At 36.0% G+C, this 19134-nt stretch overlaps 1 protein-coding gene across 2 annotated transcripts; it reads left to right on the top strand.

Moving 5' to 3' along the window:
• Window positions 1-1111: 1111 nt before the first annotated feature.
• Window positions 1112-18137, top strand: LOC306844892 (phosphatidylinositol-3,5-bisphosphate 3-phosphatase MTMR14-like). 2 transcript variants are annotated; one of them, XM_079377320.1, is made up of 19 exons: window positions 1112-1857; window positions 3413-3561; window positions 4862-4970; window positions 5387-5462; window positions 6536-6596; window positions 6793-6915; window positions 7532-7605; window positions 7725-7795; window positions 7908-7982; window positions 8427-8493; window positions 8579-8664; window positions 8792-8868; window positions 9433-9469; window positions 9632-9702; window positions 12711-12769; window positions 13035-13167; window positions 13455-13649; window positions 13875-14033; window positions 14763-18137. In XM_079377320.1, exons 1-19 carry the CDS (start codon window positions 1771-1773, stop codon window positions 14941-14943), a joined length of 1890 nt encoding a protein of 629 aa, XP_079233446.1. In that variant the 5' UTR covers window positions 1112-1770; the 3' UTR covers window positions 14944-18137. The 2 variants fall into 2 exon arrangements, with proteins under 2 accessions (XP_079233446.1, XP_079233445.1); XM_079377319.1 differs by having other exon boundaries at window positions 1115-1857; window positions 13443-13649; window positions 14763-17339.
• Window positions 18138-19134: the final 997 nt, after the last annotated feature.

The raw sequence follows: 19134 nt of genomic DNA, 5'->3' as shown, positions 1-19134 counted from the left end.
CATGGCATTGTCCTGCTCTTCACCAGGTGCTCTCAAAAGGAAAGTTGATGACAGGCCTTGGAAGAGGGGCGGGAACTAGATTTAGCACATACCCCCAGAGGGAGGATAGGCTCAGTAGGGGTGGTGGGAGAAGGCTGTGTCTTTATTATGTCTGTGATTAATCACACTGCTCTTTTGACACTCTCTAGGATGCAAACACACTGGAACATTTGCCAAATCTGTTTTGCCAATATCCTATTATTAGCAGTTCAACTGGGTGTTCTTGCTTTCGTTTGAGGGTGCTTTTCACCATGTGAGAAAATAGATGTGTGGTGTGAGGCTCATGCTGAATGTGTGAGAGTTTGCAGCCCTGCCATTGAGTAACGTTTACTACTTAAGTTAACCGTGTGAAAGTAGAGCAGGTAATCCAAGCTGGTGCGATTTAGTGGTGGTGGGGAATAATTTACTAAATAAGTTACGGGTGTATAGTTATATTCAAGCCATCGTTAAGTAATTAAGAAATTACTTTCATGGTAATTTTTTTTTTTTTTAAATATGATGAATTTTGATTGTCAAAGGTGAAATTTTAAGGGATAAAATTAGTGACTGCAGGACTTTGTTTTTTGAAATTGCATACTATAACAACCAAGGGTTTAAAGATAAAAATGATAAAAACATACACCTAAATAAATAGTGAAAGAAAACCACAAAACAATTTGTTAATTAAAAAAGAGCTGTATCATCAGCCAAGTGACTTATCAAAGTGCTTCTTCCTTGAAGCTTCAATTCCTTCTAATTTAATAAAATGAAAGAATGCCCGAGTAACAAAACATCTCTTCCAAAAAAATCTAGGTGGTACCATTAATTAATGTTACAGAGATATTTCTGCCTGCATTTATATGGCATTACAAGGATAGGTCCCAAATCTATCTATCTTTCTCTCTTTAGCTAAAAGGGTAAAAAAGGCAAAACAGTTTTTATATATATTATTAAATATACGCCTGCTTCTAATGAACCCAGATTTATTTTGATGAATTGTTGAATACTAATTTAAACTTTGGACAAATACAAGACCAATACGCTCTCAGCCGAAATGGCAGACAGCGCAGTTTGACGTCACCTTTCAGGAAGTATTGATCACATGATCACCTCAGTTTCCTGTTTACTACTGGCCCTGGTGAAAGTTCCTTAGCTATATACAACACGGATAGATTTCATTGCAACATTACAGACTGCTCTATTGAATCCCTTTACACATTGCGACCGTTTTGGCGTTGTAAACAACACTGAATATTTTGTCTTCAGATCGAAATCAATTCGATTGTAAAACTCAAGGATAAAAAGCGCGTGAAGACTCAAGGATAAAAAGTCGTGCGGATTTCCTGCGATTGGTGGCCGGGTGTTGAGATTTTGTGGGATGCGGTATTTTGATGTGAGTGCTGGGAAAGAAAAGACACACCGAGACGGGGCTTTCATTATAAATGAATTACAGAACTCTTTCTTTTTGCTGATTGGAGAAATAATAGCGGCGAGAAGTCTTGAAGTCTTTCACGTGACGTCTAATACCGTCGGTAACGGGCTATTTTGATCACCAGTACTGTGGAGGGGAATCATCCCGCCAGGACCCTGAACTCGGGACGCGCCACCCGCTCCGGCCCCGGCGCCTTAAAGCGGGCGGTGAGGAAGAAGATTGCCCTGAAGGGATGGCCTGGAGGATCCTCTCGGCCCCAGGGAGCTGCGCTGTTTAGTGAAGGGCGGGTTCGGATCGAGCAGAGGGCGGGTGACGGCTTGATGATGGCTAGCCGGAGTGAGGAGATAACCGATCTGATCGATGTGTTCTCAAAGAGTCAGTACAGAGCTAAGGAGGTCACCCCGTTGGTAAGACTGAAAACATCAAACATCAGGTTCCTTTCCATAATTCAAAGCAAGTGATAAATAGGTCAATGGCATATAAAAGGTGATAAAGTAAAAACAAAGTGTAACGTTAGATTAAAACACGTGCCAAATTCATATCAACGTAGTCTTTGTATTCATGTTGGTTTAATGTGATTTTGAAAACAAAAAAAGTTCATACAGTTGTCAAATGAGTAAATAAATAAAATGATGATGATAAATTAATTCGTCAATGAATTTGAAAATGTCATGATTTGATACAAGTAAAAATTAATAACATTTAATGCAATTACTTGATATTGTTACATAAGGTTTTCATAATTAAGCATTTTTCTTAACAGCAACTGGAAGCAGCTCATATGACTTTAAGGAACTTCCAAAGGGAAATTGATTTCATGAGTCACAAGTATTTTCTTTCCATAGTCACAGATTAAGCAGGGAGAGAAAAAAGAAAAGAATACATGTTAGATACTCTTTTTTTTTATTTTTAATTAACTTTTTATGCTAATTTCATTGAGAGGAAAAAAGGATTCGAGATGATGCTGGTGTTCTGATGCATCATCATAGTAGTTAAAACTAACCCACAACCATAAAGACTCGTTTATACTTTTCTGTAACAGTAATTTAGGGATGGGCGATATATCGCATGCGATATGCATGCGCATCTCGTCAGTAAAGCCGGTTCCTTGATTAGCGCTAAATCTCCATCACCTGTTTTCAAATGGAGCGGCATTTAATACACGGAGCCGTAGTTCACTGACAAGCTACGCAATTTGCGTTCATTGTCGAAGGCGATATATCTGCAATAATGAAAGCGATATTGCGTAGCTTGTCAGTGAACTTGTCAGTGAACCAGATGCGATATATCGCCCATCCCTACAGTAATTGTGATTGGTCCACAATTGTGATTGGCCATAACTAAAAGGCCATTCATTGAGGATGCAGAATGGCACAAGCACATCAATGCAGAATTATAAATGCAAACAGCCATATAGAAGTTAAGGTGTAGATCAGACGTAGTCTGATTTTCAGGTTCGAACTTGCATTGTCTGCATGAGCACCATGGCTCAGTTTTGTAGTTAACATTAGGTGTTGTCTCAGACCTACGTGAGTTCTGAGATGATGAAAGTCCTGGGAAATAATGCAGGTTCTGTCAAAATGACCTAACCATTCTCATATTTCACAGGCAGTAGTTGTTAAACTGATTTGTGCACTTAAAGACTCACGCAGAGATAAGAATGTAGCCAAAATCAGTGTGAATGGATCACAATGGTGTTAACAGATAAATTATTGTAAATGGGTGATGAAATGAGTGATATAAGAAAATGCAAATATACAAACAAAAGTACATAAGAGGACTCGGTATCATTTTATTTACCAAAAAAAAGTTAATTACTTCAGTTAGGAGTCATATCTTTTCTGTTTGTTGTTGAAATTAGAGGGTTGAACTTGTTCTTCTGAATTTTTTTCTTTGTGAAAGGGCCTTAAAAAAGATGTATGTATGATTTATGTATTATGTATGCATTTTATGTGTTTTTAGGTAGAGAGAATAGAGAAGCGCTATTTGGAGCTATTTGACCGGGACTACAAGTACAGTATCATCCAAAACACCAATGGGGACGTATGTGGTCACTACCCACGGAAGATTGTGTTTCTGGAATATGAGTCTTCAGACAACAATAAAGAGAGGTAAATGCATTGCTGTCTCTTTTAGGCTACTGAAGTGACACGGTAGTAGTCAGATTGGTTGTTAGTTATGTTGGGAAAAAGTAAATGGGAAGAAGCATTTTATTTATGTTTGCCTCATTTCTCTGAAAAGAGATTCCTGAAAGATACCAACATCATCAATTTGGTTTAATATTCCTGTATTGCTTTACTGCCAATGACATATGCCTTAACAAAAGTCGTATACTTAAGATTTTTTTGATGTAGTAATTTACAATTCATGCTCTATTAAATGTGTTGAGAAACACACCACATATCAACTACATTTTTATAGAAGCCTCCAAGCAGGAGTAACTAATGGAAAAAATGGCAGACTGATTAAATTGCATCAATGAGTTCATGTTTTCATTTAAATGGTATGTGTGCCACCCTGTGCCACTACTTATGAATGACAAGTTTTAATATGCTCTCACAAAATTAAAAATATAAAAATGTTTAATTCCTGTGGTTTGTTGTAATTCTAAAAATCTTTATTTCTAATATATTTTATGAATGCTTTTTTGCTAATATTTATCCATATAAGGTTTTTCAGTTTTTATTTCGTTTTTTTTTTTTTTTTTTATCCCTGTTGCCAGTTATGTAAGGAAACAACCATAATCAGATAAACATGTTGACAGCCTGTCAACACTATTGTTTTTAAATAATGATTTAAATAATGCAATCAGAACAGCTCTGGTCTCGAAGAACCAAAACAACCATTGAATTCTGACAATCCTTTGAACTATCACCCAGATACCATTTGGAATTTGTCAACATTAAATGTGATGAATTTGGGGCTTTCTTGAGAGATAAACAAAAGTTAGGTTAGCGATAAACCAGGATCTTGCATCTGAGATTATACAGTTCCATTATAGTAATTTTTAATCAAATGTTAAAACAAAGACATGGAACTTGGTTACTCAAACACAAGTAGCCTACATACTTTGATTCATCACTCACTACATTGCAATGACCTTTTAATCACTTGTACAGAAGTGTTAATCTACTTTGTTAAATGTAACTACGTTGCAGATGTGGCATTGCTATCAAGGAAATAAGCAGTTAAGAACATTGTGGGAAGACTGCATCAGTATCTGTGAATTAAATCCGAAGACATACCTTTTTGTTATAATGTTGACATTGTACCTGTTTTTATTATGACTACTTCTGTTAAATGGCCATGTGGGCAAAGTTCTTGGCTGATTGTATATTGATATATAGCTCTGTCACCAGTGTATTGTAAAATAATTATTCTTTTTTTTTTTTTTTCTTCATCTTTGTTCAGCTTTGAGAGCACAGTGCAGATCAGTAGGTTGCAGGATCTGGTGAACCGCAGTAAGATGGCTCGCTGTAGAGGGAGATTTGTCTGTCCAGTTATCCTCTACAATGGAAAGGTAACTATCTTGCCATAATCAAATGGGTAATTTCCAGTGCACAGTTGGTCTAGTATGGCATAGTAGATTTTTGGACCACCAGATGATTTCTGTTGCTGTTTTATTTATTTTTTTGTAATAGACTATGTCATAGTTGTAGGACATGCCCCTGTTAGACATTTGGATATACTGCTAGTAGACAAATCATAGTGTCAATAACAGATTAAATGTTTTCTTGTGAAATCTGGCTGTCGGGATCTTTAGTACTGACATGTTGAGTTCTGGAGTCTGGACTATCAGCCTTTAACTTTGAAGGTTGGTATAATTTACTAGGAGCTACTAACACGCTTCTAGACTCCTCTGTAGTTTTACCAGGGGCCTGTGTTTCTGTTTTTGTTCATGTGACCTTAAACTGTTTTTTTTCTCCTTTATTGTAGCATGTGTGTCGATCATCCACACTAGCAGGTTGGGGCGAACTTTATGGACGCACTGGATACAACTATATTTTTTCAGGTACACACTCACAGTTAGCTACTACAAGCTATATCGGCATCAAAATGATGTCAAAAATTGACAAATATTAACTTGACACAGCATGCTGCAAGATGCTGAAAATACCACGAGATGTGGTGCAACTGCCAAAGACATTTCCCCAATAATTGAAAAAATCGACTCCTTACCATTTTGAATTTCCAGAAGGGCAAAAAAACTGTTGATCACTAAACAGTAGTACAGAATACTGTTCACACTCTTCATCTCACCACTGAGATTTGCATTTGTACATGACGCTTAAATCACTTTGTATTGCAAATATGGAAGCTCTCTTGAACATTGTGGTTTAAAGTTGATAAAATAAAAACTGATTATAGTTCTTGGGAGATCAGATATGGTTTTCTCAACAAATAGAGTGAAAATGTTGGTGTATTTGTCTCTTTTGCTTACTGGGAATATTCCCTAACCTGCACCCATATGCCAAAATATAAATGAGGACAATTGCGTATAGCGGAGTATAACAACCCCCCCCCCCCCCCCCCCCCCCCCCAACTCCTGTCATAGAAGTCCTAGCCAAACCCAAATAAAAAAATCATGCAGTAAAGGCACAACTTCAGTCGCTAAACTGAACTGTGAAAATATTACAAAGATAAAGACTCTTATGTATGCACATTAGAACAAGGGTGTCCAATAATGCTTGTGAAGGGCTAGCATCTTGCAAAGTTTAGCTCCAACTTCCCACAACACACCGGTCTGATAGTTTCTAGTAAGCCTAAAGACTTTAAATAGCTGGTTCAGGTGTATTAAATTAGGGTTTCAGCTAAACCCTGCAGGATGGTGGCCCTCCAGGAGCAGGTTTGGACACCCCTGCATTACAATATAGAATTTCAGATTGTATTGTTAATTGGTTAAACTACATCCATTGATCAATACCTTAAAGAGATTATTGTAACATTTCTAACATGGTCTGAACTTTCTAACATGTTCTGAAAGCTACAGTCATTCACTAAGAGATCTTAAACTGTGGGGCAGTGTAGATGTAGCTGTGGACATTACTTTTGGATTGCATTAGGTTTAATCTCAAACTATTGCAGGGGGTTCAGATGACACCTTTGGTGATGCTGAAGAAGTTCTGGAGGATGACTGTGCAGTTCGGTAAGATAAGATGGCAAGGAACACAATCTTACAAGGAGCCAAATGTTTTAATTTATATAGACAGTTATAGACAGATCAGTAGTTTAACAGTGGTTCTGGCATGCTCCTGTGAATTGTGATAGAACTGATTTTGTGTGATTTTGTGAGAATTTGTCTTCTAATGATCTTATTCTGGTCTTTCTTTGTCACTCTACAGGAATAATGATTCACAGTTGTTTGATAAGGTTAGGGGCTCTGACATTAAGCTGTTGAAGTATTTGTCTATACGCTACATCTGTGATCTAATGGTAGAGAATAAGAAGGTCAAGTTTGGCCTCAAGTGAGTGAACTTTGTTACATTCATGTTAGAATGCTTTTGTTAAAAAGTGCATGATGTGCCATTCTCTGCATTTTAGTAAATTATGTCATATATTATGTAGGTCTATTTTAGAATCCAGAGCCATTATCAGGATCCAAGACCAAACAGTCTTTATTTTTATTCTATGTTGTGTGCCTAAAAGGTTAGAAATAAACATACAAAAATAAGCATGCTTGTTTACTCTCATTAGGATGGTAACTAAATTATAGATAATACAGAAAAACAAAAGCACAATCTAATTGTTTAACTTGTAAAATGAAAAATGTTCTACAGGAACACACATTCTTGCCTCTGAACATAGTGCCATGTTATTGTCATTTTATTTTCTTGTATATGTAAGAGACTAAGAGACACTTGTCATAAAATATAACTTCTACCAAAATTTTGATGTGCACCTTTCTCTTTTTGGCTCCGTTTGCTGATGTACATACATGCACGCTTACTCAGGGAAGTCTTTAAAGTTTAAAAACAATGGCCAGCTCTCATATTCTGGACAACTTTGTAGTAGTGAGATGATAATTTCTCTTCCTTTCTTGATGATCTCTTACTCTCTTTACAATTATGTGTTTGTCTTCAGTGTGACTTCCTCAGAAAAGGTGGACAAGGCCCAACGCTATGCTGACTTCACCCTACTCTCTGTGCCTTATCCAGGTATAGATCTTCATGCTGATAACATTTTAAGAACAATTTCTCTTCTGTTCTACTCATTCAATGGCAATAATCATTAAACTGTTGCTGTAATATTAGTTGTTTCATGCGCTTGTTTTCAGGATGTGAATTCTTCAGGGACTATAAAGACAGAGATTACACAGCAGAAGGGCTTGTCTTTAACTGGAATCAGGTCTATACACAAACACAGAAAAAATGACATTATTAGAAGTTCAAAAGAAGCTGTTTCAGTAAGTACAGTTGTTCTTTCGCTGACCATCACTTTTGGTTGTGTGTGTGTATAGGACTTTGTGGATGCTCCTCTGACAATCCCTGCTTGCTTTACAAAAAACCTCAACATCAACTGGAGTGAATATCAGGTACTCAGTCTCTCATACATTTTCTTCACTGTCTTTTAGATAGACAGGAATTGATTGGATTTAAGGAAATGGGACAATCTGGATCTAAACTATTGGCTTCACATTTAAAAAAAATGCGTTGAAGCAGACTACTCTACCTGCAAAATGTCTTTAGATAATTTGAGATTAAATTTGTAGCGTTTTTGTCAAACAGTTAAGAAATTAATGTCAAGGCACAAACCTTACTGATGTATTTTTGGAGTAGCTTTTGGGCATCTTCAATTTAATTGAAAAAATAGAATGAAAAATAATCACATTCATTAGTAGACACAATGAACAGTGTATCTTGATGTTTCTGACAAAGGTTAATAAAAAAAAGCTGGATGCACTGATCCACAGACTTAAATTATGTGTGTGTACATTTATGATTTAGAATTTGCTCATTTTTGTCTTCATCTTTTTCAGTCATGGGACCTGGTGCAGCAGACTCAGAACTATCTGAAACTGCTTCTACACATCATCAACTCTGATGGTAAATTACTGCACTTTCACGCACATCTGCACCAAACTGTTGTCTGTAGTTTTGGATAACTTTTTTGGGGTGTTGTGGCCTGCAGATGAGAACGGTTTACTGGTGCACTGTATATCAGGCTGGGACAGGACACCTCTCTTTGTATCTCTGCTCAGACTTTCTTTGTGGGCGGCAAGTATTAATTCCTCTGTCTCTCATTACATATGTCCACATTTTATACCTTTATTCACTCCACCTTGCTAAATATCCTCATCCCTCCCCACTTTCTTTGTGTTGACTCCATTTTAAATTTTTATAGGACGGTGCCATTCATGCCAGTCTGGAGCCATCTGAGATCCTTTACCTGACTATCGCATATGACTGGTTTCTTTTTGGGTTAGTCTCATTCCCGTTTCATTTACACTAATGTATAGGAATGTACCAATATTAAAAGTTTGACACAACAATAAGAAATATTTTCATGATATGGCAGATATTAAAAATGATTATTTTCTCTAAAAATAAAATGTATGTATATCACACATGGTAACATTTCAAGGTAACATTACGAAGTTACTGAACTTAACTCATTTTAAGCATATACACATTGGTTCTGCTATTATTAAATTACACACAATTAACACTGCAAGGAGTTCTGATGTACCTAAAGCATTCATGAGCATTCTCTTTCATCTCTTGGCACTTATTTGACTGGCACATGAAGCAGTTTTTGAGTTATAAGCGATAAGCACAAAACATATCTGTTGTTAACATTTCTTGAGTCTTTCAGATTTTGTTCTACAACATAAATATACAATGTTTGCTAAAGGTAGTTTGAAGGGCGAAAAAAGAAAAATATTTCTGCAGAAAGTGATGTTTGATCTGCCATTAGATATGCAACAACAACAAAAAAAAGAGTATTCTAATTCTCAATTTTTTTTATTTTGACCTTTTCTATAGTCACATGCTGCCTGATCGGCTCTCTAAGGGGGAGGAGGTGAGACTTCACATATTTAATACCGATGCAAAGAATATGTTAGTTTTTAATGGAGTACAATTAATGTGATTGTTTTAGTGTGCACCTCCCAGACAGATTATTCATGTGTCAGTTATATAAAATCTATTTGATTTTTTTTTTTTTTGATATTCTCTCTCCTAGATTTTCTTTTTCTGCTTCAATTTTCTGAAGCATATTGTTGGTGACACATTTTCAGTCATAAAAAAACAAAGGTAAGCTATCTGACTTAAGATTTTAAATACAATAATCATCTTTGTGTCTCATGAGTATGTATAGAACAGAATAATTTGATAGCTTTTAAGCTGTTTTCTTTTCTGTTCTCCTTTTTTTTTTTTTTTTTTTTTTTTTTTTTTTTTTTTTTCTGTGTGTTTAAATTGCTGGTAGACATTGGCCTGTCCTGTCTTGGTGCAGCCATATGTGTTTTTGCTTTTTTTTTTTTAAATAAATGGTGCAATAATCAATCATTTTAGCACAGGTCAGTTCTCACCTCGATTCTGAAGCGTGTAAGCATAAAGAGTTGGAGAAGGTTAAGAAATATGAAGTAATATGAACTTTTTCTCACAACTTACTAGTTTTATCTAAAATTATGAGAAAAAATAAATGATGACCAGTGTTCCTATTTTGGCCATAATACCCTGCAGACATTTTTAATTTTGCATTAAATTATCTGTATTTTATTTCAGTTTTTTTAACCTTTTAAAAAACGATTAAAGATTTCATAAACTGAAATGTGTAACATTTCAAGTGTTTGTCACAGACTCCATAGCCTTATATTATTGGAATACTGACTTTTGTCAATGTACATCTCACCCCAAACAACTTTACTTTGACAGAAATGTTTCCTGAGACAATCAGTTGTTTTTTACAAACTAGTCCTTGGATTTTTGCCAAAGTTTAAAAAAAAAGACTGTATGAAGATTATTTGGTGTCCATAGATCAATAATTATCAAATGAATTCGGTGTGACTTCTACAGGAACATCAGTTATTATAAGCATGGCCTAATAACCCCAAACATCTAAAACGTACAAAATATCCAGTTTTTACAAAAATTCATGTGAGATTTACACCAGCTTGATGTTGATAAAGGGCTTATTGTTCCTCTCTCGGTCTTTACCTCCAAATCAAATAGCTGTATGGATTTCTGTGATAATTTTTACCATTTTTGATTAGATAAATTCAAATCAAATTCCTCACAGATCAGTTAGATTCGTGTGAAATTTTGTATGCATTATCTAGAGTCAAACACAAAGTTTTGATTCACCAAATAGTTTGAGAAACCAATTCCAATGAATTTATTTTAATTTATTTTTCAAATTTCCTTAAATTCCACAAATAGGTCAGGCTTAGAGATGCGCGGATGGGCTATTATTTCATCCGCAACCGCATCACAAAACTCATCCGTCCGCCATCCATCCGCACCAACGTTTTTGACCAATTTTTAAAACCGCACCCGCACGCCATCTGCTGATTGGGCTCTTTATTTGAATGGCTTATTCTTATTTTTAATTTTTATTATTAAATGAATGTTTCTTTATTGATTATTAGAGAATAGAGAATGACTTTAATGTAGACATGTAGTTAATCCAAACGTGCAAGCCAAATCCAGCATTAATTGACGACGCTTTGAAGTGACGCTAAAGGATACGAAGATGTGTCTTTTCACTTGATTCGATTCCTCGGTCCTAGCGTCTTTTCCTTGCATCCTTCCCTCGCATCCTGGATGGGTGGAGCTAAGACACGAATAAAGGAAGCAAGGAAAGGATACGAGGATGCACAAATAAGAAATGAGAAGCACCCTATAAAGCTCTCAGAATATCAGCAGTGAACTCCGTCTCCGATCAGCGCACAGGGACTAAAATAAATAAATAGCCTAAATTAAACGCACTGTACTGTAATTTTTTTTTTTTTATTGTAGCCTAATAGAAAACGCATTTTGGCACATCATTTCAACATGCTGCTATTTAGCCTACTACTAAATGCCCATTTCACTTTATTTTTTAGCAAATAGATAGAAAGTTCGAATAAAATAAGTAATTTACATTATAGCCTAATAATGTTCACATTTGTAGTTGTCCATAGCAACCCCAAAAACTTACCTGCTTGCCTTGCACATCTAATTAATGGGCACAGTTTTTCGACTTTTTTTATTTATTTATTTTTTATTTGTTGCTGTGGATGTTATTGAGCTTGTAGAAATCGGAAACAACACCAATTCTGCGACACAGATGAACCTTTATTGATATCTCTATCAGACAATGCCTATTTTATATGCCAAAAGAAACAACAGGCAGTAAAAAAATATTAAAATATCTTAATGTAGGCATAGGCTATAGTCGCATGTTTTGACAAACAGTTGAAAAAAATAAAAAACGTCATATCGTAGCTAAGCCTTATAGGCTCAGTCACCCCCACAAACTTAAATTAGAAAAATAAATATGCCATCCCTCTTTGAGCGAACATAAAGTCTGACCAGGCTAAATTGCCTGTATGACAAGTCTATGCCCCAATAACCCATGGACTTAGGACCATCCCCTCAAACTTGAAGCATAATGAAATACTACGCCATCACAGTTGCGACAAAGAAATTCTGGCAAAATATATGAAGGTAAAATGACGTCAATAATATTTGCACGTGACATTGCAAGCGTAAAATAAATTTGCTTGCTAAAAAAGCAAGCGCGGAAAAAATGTAGGTCAGAAGAATACAGATCATATTTATTTCAAATTAATATGAAGTTGCAGTTTTTCAACACATGTTTTACACTTACAAAACATTGATGCAAGTCCTGTTTTCTTGAGCTTATAACTTGATTTACACCTTTACAAAACTTATTTGCGCATGCGAATTTATTTTACGCTTGCAATGTCATGTACACATTCACAAATATTACCCTGCACATGCAAATATTATTGACGTCATTTATATAATACATATATATTTTTAATTTGATTGGTACAACCGCCCGCCACCCGCCCGAATTTAATTAAAATATTATTTTTCGTCACGTCATCCGCCCGATCCGCGGTTTATCCGCGGAGTCCGCGGCTGTAACCGCCAACCGCGCATCTCTAGTCAGGCTGTAAGTTCAACATCTTCATAGGTTCTGTGATGGTTTCAGAGAGAAAAATCTGATATGCTAAATTTCTCAATGACCCAGTTATTTGTAGCCTGTGACTGTATTGATGTCTTTTTTTTTTTTCTTTTTTTTATTGTAACAGAAGAAAAAATTCTCAATTCAAAGATGCTGACTTTACAGTCGATGACCTCTGCCAGTTAAGTAAGTTTTATTTTCTAAAATCTCTTATTTTTCAGAATTGACTTTCATTAAAATGTGATTCAGTGATTATTCTGACTACAGTAGTCAAGCAGTAGATTCTCAAACCTTTATGCTAATGATTATAAGATCTTACAAGTTATACAAAACCAATTGGATGCGATTCATCTGTTTGTGGTTGCCCTGCAGGAAGTTAGAATTTTTAAATCCACTACAAATTTTACTTGCCTTACATTTTTATGGTCTTTCTTTCTTTCTTTCTTTTTAGAGCCCAGAGATCGGGGTAGTGTGACAAGTTTGAGTAGTGATTTCTCTCTCATCACAGAAGATACATCTGCTCCCTCCAGTCTACAAGCAGAAGCTACAGACCTGATTACCACTGCACCACAGGCTTCTAATGGGTAACCTATAAACAAGCACCTATAATTGTACTTTATTAGTATTAATGCACTTGCACCTATGTAAGACAAATGCCTGTTACTGGCAGGATCAGTCAGGTAGCCAGATGGAGATTGTGGTTACGCTCGTGCACACTGGCCAGTCTTAAGATATATGCGTCCTGTCCTCTGCCACAGAAAGAGTGGCCATGTCATTATTTTCAGTTTCTTGTTCACATTTTTATGTGAATAATTTTTTCTGACTTAACAGTTGCTGTTTTAAATGTTGACGTATTTAGTGTTTATCACAGGAGGAAAGGCATGCCATTATCTTCTCATTCTGTGCATTGGAGCCGGCCGATCACTTCAGAGGAGCGAACACCTAATGTAATGACTGAGGCCAGTCCTCTGGGGTCCTTTAAGTCCTCAAGCTCTTCCTCATCCAACCACTCAGATCAAAATGTTACACGGACAGGAAGCACCCCGTTAGCTGTACCAGGAAGGAGGTGAGTACTTTCAAAGTTTATTGATCATGTTTGTGTAGTGTGCATGATACGATATACTTAGGTCGACAAATACACACTTCACTAATAATTTCCAATACAGATGAACCTGAGCTTGCTATTATACCAAAGCCTACATTTTGTTATTGGACCAACCCAGTTGGTCTCTATTCATATTTTTCTTGCTCTATTCATCTTTTTAATATTTTGTCTCTTTCTGAATCTCAGGCCAGTGGTGGAATATGCTCGGTCAGGCTCCTCGCTGTCCACAGATTATGGAAGTTGGCAAATTGTGTCAGGATGTGGGAGCATCCATGATCTTCCCCCAGTGCCCTCAGAGTCTCCTCTTCCATTCAGCTTCCAGGATGAGGGTCCCAGCGGACGAATGTGAGTCTCATACGCACCCCAACCCCACCTGAACTCATTCACTGTATTCTTGTGATTTGACAATAAAACTGAGACTGAATGAGTAATATTGTTTTTACATTAGTCATGATTATCACAATAGGAACAGGCTGCACTCACAGGAATAGGCAGCTTCATCATTGCAACATGTGAAGAATTTTGTTAAATCCAAAAACTAAGACCAAAAAATTCTTGCTCTTTTGGCACATCAGCGCCATGCTGTTATTAGTATTCACACATGTCAGTCATTTTGTAGAAAACTTTATTTATTCCGTAGAAAGAACCAGACATTCCAAAAAAGACCTCACCATTTAATTTGAGTTTCTTTCTTTTACAACTTTTTCTTATAAAATTAGGTTTTTTTTTTTTTTTTTAAATATTAGTTAAAATTTATGATATGGTTAGGTCTAAAGATATGTGAAGTTTTTTTATTCTAATATATATTGTGTTTGAGGAAGGCACAAAAACAATTGCTGATTTAAGTGAAGGGAGAGAATGGCTGATGATATACTAGGCAACTTTTTTAGCAATGTTGCCGTCAACGGACAATCAGGCGAGACACAGGGCCCACAACCAATCTGAAGTATTCAGATTGAAATTTTTTACCCATTCTAAATGGAAAAGTGCCCATGAAACATTGTTAAAGTTGCCCTGTGTATCATCAATGTAAGATGATAAATGCATTTTCTTTGAAAAATGCTTTCTTTGTAGGTGTACATTTGTACCTGAAAGGCAAGTGAGGTTGGAGGCAGTGAGGGAGCTGTTCCTTGCAGCCTACAGCTCTACAGTAGGACTCAAGTCATCGGCTCCAAGCCCTTCCGGTGCCATCTCAGGCCTGCTGGAGCAGTTTGCCCGTGGGGTCGGCCTTCGTGGCACTAATGCCATTATCTGAGCCTTCCATTGTTGTGCCCATAAATTTCACTCAACTTACACACCCTCAGGACTTTTCATGTCTTTTTTTTTTTTTTCTCCTCTGCATCTTGATGTGGCACCATGTCTACCACATCAGGAGCACCTAATTTATTGGTGAAACTGTACAGTGTGTTCTTTCATCCCCTCTTCCATCTCATAGCCTCCAGCAGCTCCTCTCTTCTCACCCTTATTCTCTGCTCTCACTTATTCCAGTGCAATCCTCTAACTGCAGAAAGGAAAAGTGCCAAATCTAAATACAGGGCTACATTAAACTGACTGTTTTTTTCTTTTACTTTTTTGTTCTCTACAGACCAAATAATACAGGACGTCCATTTGTTTTCTAATTTAGATTTTAATTTGAGCTGTTTATCGTCTTTTTTTTGTTGCACATTTGTACTGTAATAGGGAAAAATAGAGAGGGGCAGAAAAGGGAAAACGATCTCAAAAATTCTTAATTATACTTCTTGGGACAAAAAGTTAATTGTAATTGAGGAAAAAGTGATTTATTCACCTATTTTAATGGCTTGTTTTATTTTAGTTGCTGACTGTCTTGTACACTTAAAAGACATTTCTCTTGAAATTCTGCTTTTTAGACCTTCAGGACTTGAACCAAGCCTAAAGACAGTCAGTTGTTTAGTGGTAGTTTTAGAAATGGCAACAGTTTGGGCAGTGGTAATGTAGACAATATCATTGTTCTTTTAATTAACACCTTTTTGAATTGTTTAATGAGTGTGTTATGAATTGAATTCATTTTTGTTGTCCCTTGATTATTTTTAAACTGTATCATTCAAGTACACAAAATTGTAAAGATTTAATCAGAGCAGCACTTCATGTCGTGCACTTACTTTTTAAGTCGTTACTGTTATTAGGCAAAACTTTTTTTTCTTGTGAATGATTTGGAGTAAATGCCTCAAAATAACTGATTTGCCTTGGCAGTAGATATTGATGAATGGCTATAAGGTTGCACTTAAATTCAAGGATTGAAAACACAGAATTTGTAGTATTTTGGACATAAAACCATGGTGGCCTCTTTACCTCAGGGCCTTTTATTGTGCCTTTTGTTCTTATGGAGATACAATTCTGTTTTCATCCACAGCTGTATTATCTTGCTTTTAGATTTAAAACCATGCCTTTATGTATGTTTCTTTTTTTTTTTTTCTCGTTTATGACAGAAACCTTGTGTACTGTAGCAGCTTCTGGTGTTGGGCAAAATTCAGACTTAAATTGTTGAAGACTGTACGAATTCCTTGTCAAATCATGTGATTTTTGGAATGAATTACAGAGTCAAGCACAACAGTCGCAGATCTGTTGCAAGTACGTTTAACAGGTTGTAACATCCTGGTGATTATTTTACAAAAGTGGTTGAAAGATATAATTAAACATCCTTACAATACAACTGCCTATAACTCGTTTGTACAGTAGGTGGCACTGTTACCAAGTTGATAATTGCAGTGTATGGTTACATGCAAAGTTTTGTGTCAGTATCCCAAAGCATGGCTTACATGCTTTCGGACATCTTGCCATGAAATTGTTAATGTGTTATGTGAGAACAGTTAAAACAAAAAGCCTGAATGGTCATGGGTCAATGGTCTGAGCCAAATCTAATGAAGATCTCCTTAATTAGACCCCTTAGGAGGAGTTTGGTATCAGAAAATCTAGTGGGATGAAACTGTTAGTTGTTACTTTGGAGGTTGTCGAATTGGAGGAAGACCCAAACTTTGTGATTCTCATCATGCCTCGCCCTCTACACTTTATCAACTTTTTTGAAAATTGCTATCTCAAAATATAGTTTTTTTTTTTTTTTTTTTTTGTCTGGAGTACTCTCTAATGAATACCATGACATTTCCTGTTGACTGGGCATTTACAGAAAGAAAAAATCCCTAAAAAACAATTTATTTTATTCCGATATAGGGTAGTCAAGTAATTCACCTTGGTTCCCTTGACAAAAAGCCTGTAGGATTTTTTCATTGTCTTTGGCTTGTTGTAGAAAATAAGCTCTGCATCCAACAAAAGTTTGATTCTTACACCCTTTTGTACATCATGTTAATCCTCACATCAATGCAATTGCCAGAAGTAAAAACCTAAAACACCACTGTCACATTACCTAAACATTGGCACCACTCAGTTTATGACAAATATTCTAGTCTTTATTAATGTAAAAGTTGGAAAGTTTTAATTCAAATAGTTTGCAAGAGCATCATAAAGGGTAGGTACATGTGTTTTCCTGTTAGGCGTAATTGTTTAATTTCCACAACAACCTACCACTTGTTAGCAATTGCTTTAAGACAAAGTCTTAAAAAATCGTTAGTGTGGTATTGGTTTATTTTATGCAGTAGAATCAAATCTGAAAACATCTGGTAACCACAAACCCATTCCAAAAAAAAAAAAAACTGACTTCAAGACGATGAAAGTGCAAAAATGCCAATTTCTGGGTGTTAGGGCTCATTCCTGCAACACTCCATAGGGGTTGTGTAGTGGTATCGTATTTATCCCTTTTGATGATAATTTTCAGTGTCTTTATGAGGTCATACACATGATGGTCAACAACACGTATTTCTCCTTCACATGCTGCTGTATTCTAACTCCTGGTCATTGAACACTCCAAAATGAAAGTCTCAAAATTCCCCTTTCTAAACATTATTCCCATCATAATGGATAAATTAATGAAAATGTTTTGTTCAGAAATTACAAAATATTTGAAAATGAAAAAAAAAAAAACCTATTTAATTTTTAATAGAATATGTGGTGTGATCATCCTAAACTGCATTCTTATTTACATGGTCCCTTCAGTGTTCATTGCGCCCAATGCACCAAGCAGGGGTGAACTGTTGAAGTTCACTAAACCTGACAAAGTGCATTTATTTGAACACACTGCTGCATCAACTAGACAAAACTTGAGTTATACACGTTACAGTAGCTGGGGGTATGGTGACAATGTACTTGTGTAAATAATACTTGTTTTATTATAAATTAATGTAATCTTTCATATCCATAAGGCCTAAATTGAGCAATAAATGTCTGTATGCAAATAACATGATCTAGTTATATTGAATGTGTCGTCTTATGTGACCTATAATCATAACGGATGCATTATAACTGTTGCATCACATCTACTTTATAACCATGAACAAACCCCACCAGGAGCTAATTAAAATCAATAAAAACTCTAGTCTCAATATCTTTTCGCTGTTTATTTTAGCCCATTTGAATGCAGTTCTAGACTGATGTGCAATGACTGGTGGGTAAATTGTTGTCTCTACTTCTCGTGATGTACTGAATCCTTGTTACCAACACACAGACATCACTGCCCAGTACCTCAAATTTAACTCACTGTTATGAGCATTGATAGAACCTGACTGGTTTTTAAGATATGAATGAAGTGCAACATTTCCTGAGGTATGGAGACTTTCTCTCATTAACTCAAAAACTATTTCATCTATTAACTGCAAACTATTATGACTCCCTTGGTTTTCTCTACTATGGTTAGGATTAGTTGTAGGAATGAGTATTAGAGATGCCCAGTATAACAACCAACCAGAAGCAGGGGAGCTATGATTTGCTGGGGAATAAAATTTCAAAACACCAGCAGTACTCACCATGCAGTGTGTGTGTGTGCAGTCTCATATACGCAGGTGTTCAAAGGCCTGTGCTTTTACTGCATAGTCGCAATGGCTATACCATTTGAGGGAAAAGCCATTTGTAGTGGTGTCCAAGACCATAGTGAACATTATCAATTTTTGAATTTTGACTAATTGAGAGTTCCCATCATTACATGGGAAACCCCCAGATTATGACATAAAAGGGAACCCAAGATGGAATCAAACATCTAGGCATTCATTAAAAGAGAACAAAAGCAAAGCAGTCCTTGGATCGTTCATTTTCAGCAGTGTTACGGAGAAATTACAATCCAATGAAAATTACTCACTGACTAAACTGCATCGATATGGGAGTAAAGAATACAGCAATTACATAATATATAAAAATAAAAAAATTAATGGAATTCTGTTGTCTATGTAAATTACTAAATTGATTGTCAGAAGTTATTACCCCACCTGCGTGGTGTCATTAACCTAACTTCTAAGTTCAATGTTTGACAAGTTACTAAAAGCTGTGACTAGTTAGTAGATCTCTTCAAACATTGTATTAAGTAGATTAAGCAGGAAGTTGCATT

This window comes from Barbus barbus (assembly GCF_936440315.1).
Source record: "Barbus barbus genome assembly, chromosome: 25".
Taxonomy (NCBI): Eukaryota; Metazoa; Chordata; class Actinopteri; order Cypriniformes; family Cyprinidae; genus Barbus; species Barbus barbus.
The sequence above is the reverse complement of the archived record's forward strand: the minus strand, read 5'-3'. Positions and strand labels throughout refer to the sequence as shown.

Coding starts and splice junctions, on each gene's coding strand:
- LOC306844892 (XM_079377319.1), top strand. CDS start 1,771: ATGATGGCTAGCCGGAGTGAGGAGATAACCGATCTGATCGATGTGTTC. Junction 12,770..13,034: donor CGATGACCTCTGCCAGTTAA/GTAAGTTTTATT, acceptor CTTTCTTTTTAG/AGCCCAGAGATCGGGGTAGT. Junction 13,168..13,442: donor GCACCACAGGCTTCTAATGG/GTAACCTATAAA, acceptor TGACGTATTTAG/TGTTTATCACAGGAGGAAAG.